The sequence below is a fragment of the Antechinus flavipes genome, chromosome 4 (assembly GCF_016432865.1).
Source record: "Antechinus flavipes isolate AdamAnt ecotype Samford, QLD, Australia chromosome 4, AdamAnt_v2, whole genome shotgun sequence".
Lineage (NCBI taxonomy): Eukaryota > Metazoa > Chordata > Mammalia > Dasyuromorphia > Dasyuridae > Antechinus > Antechinus flavipes.
The window spans coordinates 435,090,674-435,108,890 of NC_067401.1; the positions used below are offsets into that span (position 1 = coordinate 435,090,674).

The following is an 18,217-nucleotide window of genomic DNA, read 5'->3' on the forward strand; positions in this document are numbered from 1 at the left end:
ATTCTTATTGTCTGCATTATGTGGTGATAGACCAGTAGGATGAAAAGATGGGAGATAATGCTAAGGATATCAACAGAAGAAAATTGAGGCAGCAGAACTGGTGAATAGGGTTAAGTTTGGAAAATCTTGGAAGCACAGTCTAAACCAAACTAGCACAGGTTTCTGGGGCCAGTTAATAAGCATTTGTGAAGTACCTACTGTAAGCCAGGCAGTGTGCTATAAAGAAAGGCAAAAAATAGTCTGTGATCTCTAGGAGCTAAAGGCATGGTACCTGTGAGTTAGGATTCAAAGATTAGGATCCATTGAAGAGAAAAGAAATATAAAAGCCTTGGGGGTGAAAGCAAGGTGTCCTGAGCTGCTCCAATTAGAAGGAAACTTAATTTCTGAGCTGGATCCTTCAGAGGACTTCTACTCAAGAAGATGAAATCCAAAGTCTTTGCCTTTATCAAGAACTGTCCCCAGTTGACTTCTTCCAATCTACTACTGTGAGACAAGAAAATTCTATGTGGATTATGTGAGCTCCAAAATGGCCTTCATTTTGTACCCTAAACACTCTATTGATATTCCCACCATTATACTTTTACTCCCACTTGACTGGAATATCTTTGTTCTTACTCAGGGGCCCAAATCAAAATCTACCATTTCCTTGAACCCTAAAATATCTCAACCCTGTCTGATTATTCTTTTTGAAATATATGGCACTGAAATCCTAAGCCATTCCTTCAGAAATTATTCTATGCTTTATATACTTTCTTCCTCTCTTATATTTCCCTTATCCCAAAGCCTGACATTGTTATAACATAGGAGCTATTCAATAAATATTAATATTAATAAATGATAATCATTTCTTTGCCTCATCATGGTAAAGAAGTGACTCCAAATTCTCAAAAGATATGACAAGAGAATATAACATTTGATATATTTCTACCAGTCTGTGAAATGAGAAAAGTTTATCACCCAGAGGCTCACTACCAAATGTGAAGTTTTCTGTTGTTTTTACCATAGCAACTCCTGAATATCATTCACTAAAAACATAAAAGATAAAAGGGCTGCAATCCACACAAGTGGAATGAGTACCCACACAGATGGAATCATATACCTCTTAAATATTGAAGATCATGGAATCATGGTCTCTTTTAGTTCCCAAGACAATCTTAGTAAGTACATTTAGTTTTCACATGATTTCACCGAGCAGAGGCTCAAATTTCTGGACAAGTAAGCATGGAACAATTGGTTTTCTAGGTAGATTTTGCTCAGTGTGCCAGGCTAGCTGCTCCCAAGAAAAAGGAGGTCTTATGGTTACAGCAGCTGTCTCTCAGGCTACCCACTATTTCCTATGGCCTGACCTGAGCCACTGAAGCCTTAATACATCCTCACTCCAAATAATATGGCTAGCTAGTTCAACAGACTAAGGACTTTCCTTCAATTGCCCGAGAATTTTGCATTACACTACAACCACAAAGCACGCCTCTGACTCTCTAGCATATTATACAGGCTTCCCAAACCCACCTTTCTCCTACAATTTAACCTCAGTAGCAGGATGCCAGGCCCAGGCCTCTGGCCACTGCAATCATCCTTCCAATCATCCCCACTACAACATCAAATAGATGTGGTAGCTAATTATAGCCCTTGACCCAAATGCTACTGAGACTCAGCTCCACCCTAAAGTAAAGCATGAGGTGAATTAAAGTGGTTTTAGTTTAAGTTTTCTTTGATTTTTTTCCAGTCACTTAACCACTATCTGCTTCAGTTTGCTCATCTATAAAAATAGGGATAATTTGAGGATTAAAAGAAATAACCGATAAGGACTTTGCAACCTTAAAGCATAATAGAAATACTATTATTATTAGGCAGTGACCATATGAAAGAGCAGCTGGGAAGTGCAATGGATAGAGTTTGAAGTAAGAAGAATTATCTTCTTAAGTTCATATCTGGCCTTACACACTTACTAGTTGAGTGATCCTGGACAAATAACATAATTCTGTTTGCCTCAGATTGCTCATCTGCAAAAATAAGCTGGAGAAAGAAAAGGCAAATTGCTCCAATATCTCTGCCAAGAAAACCCCAAATGGGGTCACTATGAGTTGGGCATAATTGAAATAAATCAACAATCACCTCCGTATAAAAATCTGTACATCAGATAGTTCAAAATACTTTCTGAGGGAAGGTGCCTCAGCATATATGAAGATCACATGATTTATGCTTCCCTTATAATATAAATATAAAGCAACATGCTCAATTGTTTTAAATACATATACCAGAATCAATTTATCCAAATGAAGTTTGCCCTTCAAAGTAGTCACCTTGAGGTACTAGATACATAACTCCCTGCACAAAGCTGGCATAATAAAAGTCCACTGAATTAACTCATGTCTGAATCAATGGAACACCAAAGATGCTGTCTCAGAAGGTAGCCTCAGAGAACCCCATCTTTTGGAACTGATTCATAGGTACCACTTGGTGAGCCATATTCTCTCCCCCCACCAAAAAAAAAAAAGAAAAAGAAACATATTTTTTCCATTCATTTTTATGTTTATTTTTGTTGTTTTGGTTTGATTTGGTGTTTTAAATCCCTAGCTTATTCAACTACCTTTTTCTCTAACCCTAGCTCCAAATGCCATTTGGCTATTTACAAAAATCAATCCACCCTCAGAAGATAAAGATTTGTCAACAGTAAGGATACTCAAAAGAATGAGCTGCAGACTAAAGACTATTTCAAAAAGAAAGCTCCCCAAATGTTTTGAGCATTACTCAATTAATGATATCGGTTCCTAAGGCAACTGCTTTGAAGAGAACACCACACAGATATATGTTAGGTATATTTATTTAAAAATCAATTAGATTACTTTAAAGTCAGTCACACCTTTTACATAAGACCAAAAAAGGACACTCAGTCTAACTCAGCTCAGTTTCCCAAGTAATTTCCCTGAATGAGAGGCCTCCAATCTCGAAAGAAAGAAAGAAAGAAAGAAAGAAAGAAAGAAAGAAAGAAAGAAAGAAAGAAAAATGGGGTGGGGGAAGGGGAAGAGCTAATCCTGGAGAAGATGAGTTCATAGCATGCTCTTTCTACATGAAAACACAACATTCTTATCTTTCCATTACAGTTGGGAGTAATAGTCGAGAAACCTGAAAAGTTAAGAAGCTCATAGCAAAAAAAAAAAAAAGTATTTGGAATGAATAGAACCATTGAACTGATTATTTTTCTACACTTATGACTGTGTGACTTTTGGGCCAGTCTAGTTGACCTGTCTAGATTTCAATCTCTCCATCACTGAAATGAAGAAATAGGCTCAAATGGTCCCTAAAATCTCTTCAGTTCTAGATTTATGGCTTTCAATCTATGATTGTCATTAAACTCAGCACCAATTTTTTTTAAAAAAATTCTAATGAAAGGAGAAATTCTTTATCAACAATTTTAATGTAAACAATATGATATAACATAAATAAGGATGATAGAATCTCAAGGGATCTCAAATATAGTTTGGTACTTAAGTTTATCAATTTTTTTTTTTTGCTTTTGTTTTTCAAGTACATATAGAGAAAAGGGAAGAGGGAATAGGAATCTGGGAAAACTTAAAATTTTGAAGCTGCTGAGATCAAATGGTTAATTATTTTATTAGGTAAAGAGTTTATTATGGAAATATTTATTAGGAAAGAGTATAGAATTAAATCAGCATGGTTGCTCTTGAGGAATCTTATGGAAAGCTGCTTTAAAAGAACCCTGAATTAAAACCATCCTCTTTGGGTTATACGATACATCATTATTTTATTTTTGATCTTCATTGACCTCACTCTTACAGTTATAGCTACAGGTCACAAATACTCCCAATTACAAGTCAGACTGTTATCAAAAATGTTCCAGTCAAGTGTCTAATACAACCCATCTCCATGGCTGGGGGAAAAAAGAAACTACGAAACTTTTCAAGAGCTGGTCTGGTAGGTGTATTGGCAAATACTAGTAATTCCTGCTACTGAAGAGGCTGAGGCTAGTGGATTACTTGGGCTCTGGAGCTCTGAGCTGCATTAGGAATAAAACCTATTGCTAAATCCAACATGATATGATGAGCCCCATGGATATTAGGAGAGGGGAAGGAAGGAACATTGGCCAGACTGCCCAAGGAGGGTAGATCTAGCCAAGGTTGAAAATGAACCAAGTCAAATCTTTTGTGTTAATTACTTGTAAGATCAAGCCAAGGAGTGGCCAATATACTTCTGGCTGAGGTGAGATAGGCAGACACAGTCTCTTAAGAAAAAAAAAATGATCTAGTCCTAGTAAAAGTGGGTCAAAAACAGGCTCTTTGTATGGGAAAACACAATTATTTCACCACTAAAATTGAGAATAAGAGCCACAAAAAAAAGAAGATAAAAATCTCAGATTCCACATTGAGGGGGAGGGGGAATGAATAAAAATGAATAAAACCATCCAAGAAAAAAAAAAAAGAAAAATCTCTGTAGATGTCTTTTTTACCATCTAAACCCCTCATTTGGGACTCCATTCATTTACTGTCAGATAAACCATTACTAAGTATCCTCTTACATAGAATATGTATTACTGATTTGCAATCTTAAAATTTCAATTCCATAATTTTTTAAAATTAAAAACAATAATAGAATTCCACACAAGGTAGATTCCCTGAAAAAGATTTACAGGAGAATAGGGACACAAATTGAACAGAATGCCAGGGTGGGTATACATGTTTGGAAGGAGCACCTACCTTACTAAGATCATAGATTTAAGTAGATCTCCCTCCACCTTAGTATTTTCTAAAGTGCCCAGAATATGGTGGATATTTTCAAAAAGAACTGCTGACCCACAGATTAGTTTCCTAAACACATGCTCAGAAATGAAGATTTTCCCCCATATTCTGGGAGCTAGGGGATAAACCCTAAAAGAGGTCTCAGGAGAGAGAGCATCTGTGAGCTACGGGAAAAAGAGAATAATGTGGGTAAAAGAAAGATCTCAAAAAGGGGAGGGGAATGAAGGAGGGAGGGAAAGAATTTAGAACTGAAAATTCAAAATGAATTTTTAAAAAAAGATCTCCAAAATAGTGCAATATGGACTCCCCAATCCTCTCCTCTTAAATCCTCCCCTTAATTCAAAGGTTAAATGCCTAACAAGGCATTGGGCTAGATGTTATCTTCTGAAGGGGAAGGGTATGAATACAACACATACAAAGAAAAACAAATGCAAGGTTGGAGAGGAACACTATACAATATCTGGAGGAGTCACAGAAGGCTTCCTGTAAGAGGTTGAAACTGAGTTGAGACTTGAAGGAAAATAGTCTGAAATTTTACTCCCAGCCTGCTCTAAAGCTGCAAGAAATAGCAAAATAAAATAAAAATAAAATCACATGAGGGGAAGGGGGAACTACAATAAATCTATACTCCCAAACCAGGAAGAGATGAATTAAAATGACCTTGACAATGAAAGTGAAAGTACCTGGTCTGCCTAAATCCAGAAGAAGCACCTTAATAGTGTGGTCAATACTGGAGGCAAAATTAAATAAATAAACACAGAAAACCACATAGAGAAGCCTGTTCATCAATGTAGTTACAGCACAAGTTATGTGTTTATAGGAAACAGAGCACCAGAGCGAGCTAATATGTTATCTGTCACTAGACTCAAAGGAGACATTAATCTTTCTCTCAGTGGAAAAACATTGTTTCCAAATGAATATCTCTTCTACTCTAGGAAAAAAAAATAATTCCAAAATAAAAAGAGGAAACTTGGAAAAAAGAAAAGAATACAATCAAGTGACTTTTTAATACTTTTCCATAAAATTCACTTCAAAAGAAAGGGTCCAATCCAGAAAGGGATTAACATTTATAAAGTGTCATGGCCAAAACTATCTTCAAAACTAAATAAAACATGGCTAGATAAAATAAGTATATACATTTGGTTACTTATAAATTATACACATTTACTATTATGACACATTATTCATTAGACATAAATTCTTAAATTTATACCAAAAATGGAAGTTTAAAAAAGGATTATAAAAAAATGAAATAATACTTGCTCCTAATTGAGTGGATGCCCATCAGTTGAAAAATGGCTGAATAAGTTATAATATATGAATGTTATGGAATAGTATTATTCTATAAGAAACAATCCACAGGAAAATTTCAGAAAAGCCTATAGAGACTTACATGAACTGATGCTGAGTGAAGTTGAGTAGAACCAAGAGAACATTGTACACAACAATATTATGAGATGGTCAATTCTGATGGATGTGACTCTTTTCAACAATGAGGTAATTCAGTTCAATTCCAGTAGACTTATGATGGAGAAAGTCCTCTGTATCCAGAGAAAAGATTGCATGGACTAAATGTGGATCACAACATAGTATTTTCATCTTTTTGTTGTTGTTTGCTTGCTTTTTGTTTTCTTTCTCATTTTTTGATCTGATTTTTCTTCTGTAGCATTATAATTGTGGAAATATATTATTGGATTACAGTCAGAAGGGAGGGGATAGGAGAAGGGGAAAAAAAAATGGAACGCAAAATTTTGCAAGGGTGAATGTTGACAACTGTCTATGCATTTATTTTGAAAATAAAAAGCTAAATAATAATAATAATAATAATACATGATCCTAGACTTAATAGGGTCTGAGGGACTGAGGGAAAGGGGAACATGATAATCTTCACTTTAAGAAAATCCTTTGGCAACTATGAGAAGGATGGATTAGAAAGGGGAAAATCTTTAGACTGGGAAACTTCTGTACCAGAAAGCTACTGTAAATAATCAACATTAGAGGTGATGAGGTTCTGAACTAGGATAGTGATCCATAAAAAGAAAGAAGAGGATATATATGAGATGTTGAAGAATCAACATGGATGGGGAGGAGGGAAGGAGAGATGTAGTATATAATGTATCAATCTCCAAAGAAGTGCTTTGAATGTAAAGGTATTCACATTTAGCTCTTCATAGGATTTCCCAGAAGTAACTATCCTCAGTTTTTCAGTATTCCTTTCCTTCCTAATAATCATCCCTAGTTTCTGCCTAGCAATGACACCTTTGCCCAATAAAGACATTTCTTCATGACTGCCTTTGGCCCAACATTCAATCAAAAAAAGCATATTTGCCTATTTGCACATAGTGCTTTTTATAATTAATTCAAAGATCAATATGAAGTCATCCTGTCCTCAAGTTTACACTCCAGAAAGGGGCTTTCCAACATGCCTTTAAAGTAAAATACTAACTCTTCAGCATGGCATTTAAAGACTACTATTAAAGTTCAGAGGTTACCTCCCATATGAGGATTTCCCTGGTACCAACCAATTGTTAGCATTTTCTCTCTCTTGAAATTACTTTTTATTTACTTATTTATGTGTATGTAATATCTCCATTTGACCTCTAGTAGAATATAAACTTCTAGAAGGCAGGAATTTTTTGTTTGTTTGTTTTGTATTCCCCAGAGCTTGCAAAATAGTAATTTTACACTGTAAACTTACTAATATTTGTTAGGTTACTGAATTATAGAATGCGGAAAAACCTTAGAAATCATTCTACATTTTACAGATGAGAAAGGCTCAGTCTAGAAATACCTTGCTCAAAGTCACACAAATAATAATCTCGGTGAGCAGAGATTGGATCCCAGTTTTTCTCACTCAAAATTGGCGTGCCCACTATGTACTCAGTGCCTTAGAAGACAAGAAATGTTCTTTTTAATCTTAAAGCTTAACACCAGATGTAAGGCACAAGGTTAAGGTGGGGAATACTAGATCAACATGCATATAAAAAGCATTTTTCTTTAAAACTCAGTAAGCTCTGTTTAGATAGCTTACTATCCCAGGGAAGAAAATGCAAAGGAAGAAAGGGATAGAATTTGGAACTTAAAACTATTTTAAATGTTAAAGATTGTTTTTACATGTAATTGAGGGGGGAGTGTTTTTAAAAAGAAAATTTCAAAAGCCTATATAAAGTATCATAGCTTCAAGAAGAATGGGTGGACATTCCAAGAGATGTTGAAAATGGTCCAGATAGATTTAAAATCCACACAAGGAAATGCAAAGGCAGTAGGCTACACTCAACAGGAATTGCTGTAAGGGTAATGCACGCTGGTAGAAAATGACTGAACTGCTCTGGCCCCCAATGGGCACTTACCTTGCTGGTGGTATAGTCTTAAATAGCTAAAAGCCAGATGCTCTGGAGCTTCAAAGGAAACAAGATGCTGCATGTGAAAGAAAACAGAAGTATCACAAGATAACAATTATTCCCAGGAGACAGAGTTATAGGGATTGAAGCAGTTTTCTGCTCAGATTATGACCCTTTAAAGAAATTATTTCTTAAAAATAAAATGTTTTTATGATAAGATAGTTCCAAGGCTGGGCTTAATAAATATGACATTTTTCTATCCTGAAAAAAAAAAACCTAAAACTTTGAAGCAATTAATGGTGAGATACATTAAGAAGTACCTATCAGTTGGCTAACTTTTCAGCTCCTATCTCCAGGTCTTTTATACTAGCTTTTCCTCTTATATGGAATGCATTTCAGGCAACTATTGATCACAGTAGATCCAATTCTGTACTTGAATCAGAAAAGCCTCAGTTGAAATCTAGCCTCAGAGATTTACTAGCTGTGTGACCCCTGAGCAAGTCACTTAATCTCTGTATATTTCTATTTATTTATTTACAAAATGAGGATAATTTACAGCACCTACTTCCCGGGGCTGTTGTAAGGATCAAATGAGATAAATACTTGTCAAACATTTTACAAATCTTAAAAGCAAGATATAAAACAATATCATCATCATCATCATCATTATTAAGTGGCTAAGCATTTAATCACTATTCCTGGGGCCACCAACTTAAGATTGTAAAAATCAGCCATAACATACCAGGAAGAAAAGAAAATTCAAATGAGCTTGAGCCAAAAGTGAATAGATAAGAAAACATCAGGTTGTGTCAAATTTCATAATATTGTAATGATGATCAGCTACAAAAGATTTGGCTACTTTGATGAGCATAATGATCCAAGAAAATCCAAAGGACCCATGATGAAAAATGCCACCACCTCTGAAGAGAAATCTGATGAACTCTGAAGCAGATTGAAGGATTTTTTTTCTTACTTTCTTTATGTTATTTGACTTTTATAGTTTTATTTTTCTTTTCTCCACTATGGCTAATATGAAAATGTTTTGCATGACTTCACATGTATAATTAATATCATATTGCTTGTCTTGTCAATGGGTGGGGAAAGGGAAGGATTGAGGAAAGGAGAGAAATTAGAGCTAAAATTAAAAAAAAAAAAAAAAAAGGAATATCTATACAGTACCTTAACCAAATCTGAAGTTTTCAGCATTTAAAAATATTCAGAAGTTATAACCTGTTTCATTGCATAGATAATAGACGATAAGAGCTAGAGGGGGATTTATCCAAAGGTCCTGTCTTTTTGTTGTTGTTGTTGCTGAGGCAATTGGGATTAAGTGACTTGCCCAGGGCCACTCAGCTAGGAAGTGTTAAATGTCTGAGACCATATTTGAACTCAGGTCCTCCTGATTTCAGGGCTGGTGCTCGATCCACTGCACCACTTAGCTGCCCTGCCTTGGCTTTATAGATGAGAACATTCGGGTTCAAAGCTTGTTACTCAAAGCTACTTCCTCTTATCCAATGGAAGATCTTATACAGTTGATCTAAATTGTCATAATTAATACATTCTCTTTAGATCACTCTCAGTAACAGAATCTGGGCTGCACTGACCATGGGTCTGATTTAGGATGATAATTCCTGTGTTGTAGTAATGTTGAGAAAGCCAATTCTACAAGAAGGATTTATCTATGCCCACAATTAGGGAAAACGTTCCAATTTTCCATGTAAGAAACATTCCATATAATGTTAGTGGTTTAAATTGTCATATTCCCATCTTTACCAATCTCACCAAAAATATATTTCAGAAAGAGACCCCATAATTTTCACTGTAAAGGAGATTATCATGAGAGAAGTCCTTACTTTCATGTAACAACAGCCCCTCCTCCTTCCAAAGCAGAAGTGGTGTTTAAGTCTATGCTGGTATGTTCAATAAACCAAAAGCAGCCTATATGGGATGGTATTCTTGAAATCCAAGACCAAATAAGCTTGCCAGGTTTCAGACAGCTGATAATGCTGTATATATCACTGACTGCAGCAAGGGAGGCAGGAGCACCTGGCAGGGGAACAACTCAGTTCTAAATTTTCCCAGGTCTACCAGCCTGCAAAATCACTTCAACATGTGAAAATAGTTAAATCACTTTCAGAGTTCCTACAGACATTATTGTCTTCAATTAACAAATATCTATGGAAGAGAGTATAGAATAGTGAAAAGAGTACGAGGTTTTGAATTTAGGGATAAGGAGGATGCTTATTAGCCATTTCAGCATTGGCAAGTCATCTAACTTCTAAATCTCAATTTCTTCATATATTAAATGTCTGTATAACTGGAAATAATAATAATACCTGCACAGCAAAATGCCCTAACAGCAACCTCACAAAGTTAAGGGTGGTTTAAAGTGTTTTTTTAAGCCTTGAGTTATTTTGTGGTAAGAAGACAACCCCTGTCCACAAAGAGCTCACAATCTAATAGAGGGATAGGATATATACACAAAATAGGATGATACCAGGAAAGGTGGGGTGAGGAGAGCATTAATAATTAAGAGAATAAAGGAAGGCTCCATAGAGCAAATGGACCTTGAACTGAGACTTGAAGAAAGATGAATAAATGACAGTTGTTATTATTAAGGCAACTAAGTGATAAAACAGATAGCATCCTGCACATGGAGACCAGAACACCTGAGTTCAAATGTAACTTCAGATACTTATTAGCCATGTAATCCTGCATAAGTCAGTCAGCTTCTGCCTGCCTCAGCTCCCCACTGTAAAATTCGAACAATAATAGTACGCATCTCCCAGGCTTGTTTTAAGGATATAATGAGATAATATTAATAAAGAGCTTTAGAAATCTTAAAGTGCTATATAAAAATGTGACAGATTTATATATAAAATATCATCGTTAATCATCTTTTACGTTCACCAGAGAAGCTCAAAGTTGCTGTGTGTGTGTGTGTGTGTGTGTGTGTGTGTGTGTGATAAAGGGGCTCCAGATTTAGAGGATGGAATAGCCAGGAAAAGCTTCACTAAGAAAGAATTTGATTTGATCCTTGAAGGCATAAACAATAAGGTAGGTAGAAGGAAAGGGACATTCCTGACTAAGAGAACATTAGAAACCACAGGATTTTAGATCTCAGAAAGAATCTAAGCCAACCCCCTCATATTACAGATGAGGAAACTGAGGTCCAGAGAACTTAAGTAATTTCTTCAAAGTAACACAGTTAATAAATGGTGGTATCTAATAAAGTCTAAAAAAATAAATTAGAGGTGAAGTACGTCTAAATCCAAATCCAGTACACTTTGCCATTTTATACACTGCTTTTCAGGGGACTAAAGGTACAAGGTTGGGAAGAATGAGCATAGCAACTTCAGAGAATTATGAATCTGCAGGACAATTTCTACAACAACCTAGGAATCCCCTCCTTTTCCCCTTCCTGCCCAAGACACAAGAAAGAAATCACAAGCAGTTCTACAAAGTCCCTGCTGCCACCTTCTGAATGGTCCGGGAAAGCTACCTAGCAAAATGAAACTGACACCACAATGGTACATGAGGAGCTTCCAGGATCCAAGGTGCTGAAGCCTTTTGGAGCTTACTACTCAATAAATACTGCCTGCCAATGAACTCAGCACTGGAACAGAATACAGAATATAATCATGGCTGCAGATGTCACTGGAAACCCCAAGGAGCATCAGCTCTCCTTCCCTAGAGTTGCTCAGGACAGCCCCGGGCAAGGAACTACAGCATGAAGTAAAATGGGGATGGGGACACCTTCCAGGCAACCATCCCGAGACACACATTAGACCAGAGAAGCTGACACAGCATTGATAAGGACCAGAAGACCTTTTGGCACTCCCCTGCTACCCAGGTGACCTTCAAGCATGGCGGAAGTCTGAATCTGAATGGCCAACACCGGCATCACTGCAGCCATCACTTATCCTAAGCTGCCAGGTCTTAGGAAAAGAAGCTATTTTCAAAATGTACATGGCAAAGTCAGGACATATTTGTGTATTATTACATCCTGTATTGGGGTAAAGGGGAGGAGGGAAGAGCAAGGTTTTGATTTAACCCTGCAGTCTTAACAATTGAAGTCCCAAAAGCCTGCCTATGAATTAGCTCTCCCAAGGCATGGAAAGTAGCCAGGGAGAAACTTTCCCATGCCTGCATGGATCCTGCCATTCCCTTCCCTTTCCCAATGAAATTCTAGCCTCTTAGAGAACAAGTGCTAAATATCTTAGGTTACTTTGTTCTTCCCTAGAAGCCAGTGGATAAAAGAGATACCAAGAATAATAGCTGGTATTTAGGTTTTAAGATTTTTCAAGGTGTTTTTACAAATATTATCTCATTTGACCTTCACTAAGACCCAGGGAGGGAGGAGCTATTATTATTCTGGGCTCTTTGGAGAAGTAATGTCTTTGAATCTACACTCCAGTTCCATTCTTTAGCCAACTGGATCCTTAAATGCATGGGCATCTGGTGGCTAAAGAGGTCAGTTGTCCAACTCTTCAAGACCCCAATTTCCTTGGAGTAGTTTGCCAATTTCCTTCTCTTGCTCATTTTACAGATGAAGAAACTAAGCTCAGGGTCACATAGCTAGTGTCTGAGGTAAAATTTTAATTCAGGATGATGTCTTCCTGATTTCAGACCTCAATAATACTACTCAGTGGACTCTGAGTCCACTGAGCCACCTAGTTGCCCCCAAAAGAGTACCTTGACAGGCTAACAAATGTAGGCTAGTAATTCACTAAGGATTGTGACTTAGACACCTAAAGTCTGCCTTAGCTGATAGACAATAAATACTAAAAGATAAATCGGTCCTATTTCACAGAATCATAGGCTTGAAGTAGGAAGAAACTTCAGGTGCCATCCACCCTGACCTATATTTGAGTAAGAATCCTATGCCTAATAAAAATAATAATAATCATCTAGTCTTGATATGAAGTGGTGAGGAACCCACTACACATCCCAAAGCAGTCCATGCCACTTTGAGAAAATTAGGATTTTCTTTCCTTTACATAGAGCCTAAATCTGTTTCTCTGTAATTTCTATTACCTAACTAGTACCTACTATTTCTACTACCTAATACCACCTTCCAATGAACCAGCCACTGGTAGAGAATACAGAATATAATCATAACTGCAGATATCACTGGAAATTCCAAGGTGCACCAGCTCCTTAAGGTCAGCTCCCCTCATGAGCACCAGCTCCCCTCTGTAGCTAAGAACAGTCTATGCTCTCTTCTACAAAAGAATGCTTCAAATATTTGAGGATATCCATGGCTTGTCAAGAAATCTTTTCTCCACATTGAATATCTTCACTTCTTTCCACCAGAACTGGATCAGTTCTACCTGGAACTGCATAAATATGTAGATTTCCGTTCTTCTTTCTATCCTCTCTACTAAACCTTTACTCTCAGAGCAAAACCTTTGCCCTTCTTATTAGATCATCTTGTGAGGATTTCTCCTTTTCGACCTAATAATGCAGGGGCTCCATCCACTCTCCTTTAGTATGAACACACACACACACACACACACACACACACACACACACACACACACACTCTCTCTCTCTCTCTCTCTCTCTCTCTCTCTCTCTCTCTCTCTCTCTCTCTCTCTCTACCAGAAATCCTAGAATACAAATGCTTCCCTCACCCCCCAAGTCAATGACTGACAAAGGTTTTGCATGTTGGATCCTTTAGAGAAGAAAGTGAGATCTTCAAGCCCCTCAAAATTCTCTATCTTCTTGCTTGCTAGTTAGAACCCAGTGCAAACTACTCAGAGAAAAGAATTAAAAGAATCTTTGCAATCTATCATCCATTCCACCTTTCAGTAAAAGCAGTGGAAAACATTGGAAAGAGGAAAAACTGCCCCCAAAGAAATTTCCTTAACTATGTCCAAACAAAATGAAATCTTGGCCATAAAAAGAAATCACACCTTACAGTGAAGGGAATCTGCTCAAGAGTCCAAGTCACAAGAAAAAACAAAAACAAAAAATCCTTATACAGCACATCCTAAGGACCTGAGCAAGTCTATTCTGGGAGAAGACAGATGTTTCTCAGGCTGCAGGATTCCATAGAAGACAGAGCCAGAGTTAAGACCAGGCCATCAGGCTGTTTGCTATAGCTAGCCCAACAAAACCAATAATTCAATTCTGTTCTTGAATAAAGACTATGATTGGGACCAGAGGAAGAAAACATTACCATCATCATCAGAGAAAGAAAGAAAGATAAAGATGATTAAAGTCTCCAGCAAACCCAACAGATTGGGAAAACTCAGAAAAAGCATCAGGACAAGTGAAGACCCAGTTCACGCAACTGACACCTGGGGTAAGGGTTCACAGGTAAAACATGTCAGCATCTCATGCTGATCACAAAGGAAGAAGAGTAGAAAGGAGCTAGCTGGCAAAAAGGGCTGGTTTGACAGGAGCTGTAAGGAACAATATGGGTGAAGGAGACACGATTTACTTCTGACTTCTCACATAGTTAGGCACATAGTGCCTAACCTGAATACTTGCCAAACTGAACCTTGTCTCCCACAGGGAAAGAAATGGAAGCTGCAGCTACTGACAAAGATAGAATGAAATTCAACAAACTTTAGATTGAAGATCAATAAGTGAGAAACCTCTTTTCCTTGTAGAAATCCCATCACTGCAGGCAAGGCCAAACATTTCCTGGGAATATTACTATACTCTAAGAAATTTTTCACCTAGTCTTTACCTGCACCCAAAGGGCCACGAACCTGTAGAGGTGATGAAGGAGGGAGAATGATTGCTCTGAAACAGGGAAATAAGATGATTGAAAACTCCAGTTATTCTGGAGTCAGCAAGTATGGCAGCAGATAGCCTCCTGATGAACAAATAGAATGCCCACACCAACCCACCTCCACCTTTTTTTCCTTCTTTCTTTTTAATCACTGGTATCTGCAAACGGGTAGAAAGTCAGGGAAGATCTTTCAGAGCTTCAAAACTGAGTTAACCCTTAAGAAGTAGCTGGGAAATATAACGAGGTCAAAAGCTCAGCGACAGAAGTGGGGAGGGAGAAGCCCCAGAACCTTATAATAGGAAAGAAGCAATTTCCTTCTTCAGGAAGTATGTATTTCCCTTTTGAAAGTCCTTCCTCCAAGCACCTCTCTCTCATCGGAGCTCCGTAGGTAAATAACTCCAGAAACCTTCACAGCCTGGCAGATACCTTGGCAGCTAATGGGTCTAGTGGTTGGGTCGCAAAGGAAGGGGACCCTAAGAGTAACTGGGCACGGTGAGGTGGGGGCGGCGGGAGAGAGGCGGTAATCTGCAGTCTCCACTTTGCAGGAGCTGCCATTCTCAAGAATAGGGCTGGGTGGGAGCCGAAGTGACATCTCTCAAACTTTACAGCGGAAAGTTCCCAGTCCTGGGTGGAAGCCAGCCAGTTGTTATGCAGGAAAGTCACAACCCCTCTCCCGCCCCCCGCCGCCCACACACCAGCCTCCCCTCCATACCACAGGTGGGCCTCCATAGATTGGTTCTCCCATCACATGCCCGGAGTTCCAACATCCCAGCCCATAGCCCACACTCCCACCACTGCTCCAACCCCTCACCTTGGCCTCAAAGCAGATGCCATGCTGGAAGGCGTCCTCGTTATGGAGGGGGATCCGCAGGTCGTGCCCATCGTCCACCAGGTTGTACTTGGTTTTGCTGGGCATAGTGACCCCAGAGAGAGGAGTGGGCTGAAGGGAGGAGGCGGTCCTTCTCCTCTGGCTAGGTGGGCTGCGACAGGATAGGGGGCCGAAGCGAGGAGAGCTCCGGGAATAGGGGGCGCGCAGTGCCCAGCGCCCGAGCCCGGCAAGCCGCGGGCGCCCCTAGCCCTGCGGCACCGAGCTGCGCCCTGCGCGGGGGGAGCCGAGTCCTGGAGCTGCGCGGGGAGCAGACTAGGAACCGGTGAGGGAGTAGGACAAGACGGTGGCGGCGGCGGCGGCGGCGGCGGTCGATCCCAGCGCCAGGAGCGGCAGCGCCGGGGCCATGCAATTCCTGCTGGGGAACAGGAGCTGAAGGACTGGGACTGGGACTAGGGTGAAGAGGAGGAGGAGGAAGGGGAAGATGTGGAGGAGGAGGAAGAAGAAGAGGAGGAGCAGCGGCGGCAGCAGGCGGGAGCGGGGTCCGCGCGGAGCCCCCAAGGCTGGGGGAGGGGAGGATACAGACCCACCCCTCGGGCAGCGGGAGGCGGACGCAGATGCTGCCCGGGATCGGAGACGGGGACAAGGAAGGCGAGGAGGAGGAGGAGGAGCAGGAGCAGGAGGCGGAGGCGGAGGCGGCGGCGCGGGCGCCTGTCACCGAGACGAGACGCGGGATCTGCCACCCAGCCAGGCGAGCCTAGCCGAGCCGAGCCGCTCCTCCCGCGCGGGGCGGGCCCCGGGCCGCGGCTCCTCCCGCGGGGGCGGGCTGCCGAGAGCCGGGCGGCTCCGCCCCCGCCCCGGGCTCTCCAGGCCAGCGCCGGCCTGGGCTGGGCTGGGCTGAGCAGGTGAAAGTCCCCGCTGAAGCTCAGAGCCCAACTCCAGCACAGCCCTGGGGTGGGGTAAAGTGCCCCCTCGGTCCGAGCCGCCCCGAGCCCCTGCAGGACAGGTGCGGAGCCCACCTTCCCCAAGAACTTCTTCCCTGCCTGAGCAAAAGATCCGGAGGGCTCCGAGAAGGGGCTGGGGTTGGGGTTTGGTGGGGTTTAGTTCGGTTTTCCCACTTTCCTCCGAATCATTTTCTAGACCTGATTTATAGAATGTTTTATGCATAGGTTGGGGAAGGGGCGGGGAAACAAACATGTATTAAGCACCCATTTAAGCGGCTGTACCAAGCGCTTTGCAAATATTATTTTATTTGAACCCCAAAACAACCCTGGTTGTTTTTATTATTCCTAGTTTACGATTGGTGGAACTGAGGCTGTCAGAAGGTAAATGTTTTGCCCAGGAAGAAGACAGCTAATAAATTTCCGAAGTTAGGTTTTGAGGAGAAAGGGTGAGAGAGGCAAAGAGGCGGGGGAGGGAAAAGAGAGGAAGAATGAGATTGAGTGAGAGAAGAAGAGGAGAGGAAAGGGAGGAAAAATAGGAGAGAGAGAACAAGGAGGAGGAGAGAGAGGGACAGAGGGAAGAAGGAGAGAGGAAGAAGGAAGAGGAGGAGGAGGAGAGAGAGTGAGAGTGCTATATATTATTAGATAGGACATACAAGGTATCCCAAAACTCTTAATGCACTTTCAAACTTTAATAACACTAGTTATTAGCTGTGCTTATCAGGGAAAATAGTATTTAGAACTTTAAAAGTTTAAAACTGCATTAAGATTTTTGCGACACCCTTTATTAAACCATGAATACCTTTGATGCTTCCTACCAGGAAGGGAATCATAAATTGTCTTCATATATCTGGAAAAAAAAAAAAAAAAAAAAAAAAAAGGTTCCTCTTCTTCGGAAAGCCAGTATGTCTAGCTAACTTCTGCTCCCTCCTCCCAAACCTCATCCCATTAATTACCTCTCCTTTCTTCCTCTCTGCTAGCTCCTCATGAATCTACAACCATAGTCCAGGATTCCCTCTACTTAAATTAAAAAATAAATATAATCCCCTTGGGAGGGATTGCACCATGACATGAAAAGATAAGGACTTTGAAACTGCAGGATCCAAGTTCAATTCTAACTCTTACTTATGATCTGTGTAACTTTGAACAAGTAATTTAATTTCTCAGGGCCTTTGTTTCCCCTTACGTAAAATGAGGCATCTGACTAAATGAATTCCAAGGTCCTTCCTAGTTCTAGATCTATGTTCCTTTCCTCTAATATTCTTGCTGTGTCTCTGGCTCTCAGACTTTTTGTTTTGGGGTGTTTTTTTTCCCACATTTTTTTAAATAGTATTTTATTTTTTCAAATATATGCAAAGATAGTTTTCAATATTCATCTTTGCAAAACCTACTGTTCCAAATTTTTCTCCCTCTCCTCTTTCCTCACCCTCTCCAAGACAGCAAGCAAGCCAATATAGGTTAAACATGTGTACTTCTTCTAAACTTATTTCCATATTTGTCATGCAGCACCAAAAAAAAAAAAAAAAAAAATCAGATCAAAAGGGAAAAAAACACAAGGAAAAAAAAAAAAAAAAGCAAACAACTACCAAAAATCCCCAAAAGGTGAA

General features: G+C 39.7%; 1 protein-coding gene across 2 annotated transcripts in view; it reads right to left on the reverse strand.

The window, feature by feature from the left end:
• Nucleotides 1–16,332, reverse strand: part of NOS1AP (nitric oxide synthase 1 adaptor protein) — a 371,378-nt gene extending 355,046 nt beyond the window's left edge. The window contains exon 1 of one of the 2 annotated variants that reach the window (XM_051999131.1): nt 15,655–16,332. In XM_051999131.1, coding sequence (XP_051855091.1) covers nt 15,655–15,759 — 105 coding nt within the window. In that variant the 5' untranslated portion in view covers nt 15,760–16,332. The remainder of the gene's footprint in view (nt 1–15,654) is intronic. The other variant, XM_051999132.1, reaches the window with a different exon arrangement.
• Between the last annotated feature and the right edge of the window lie 1,885 nt (nt 16,333–18,217).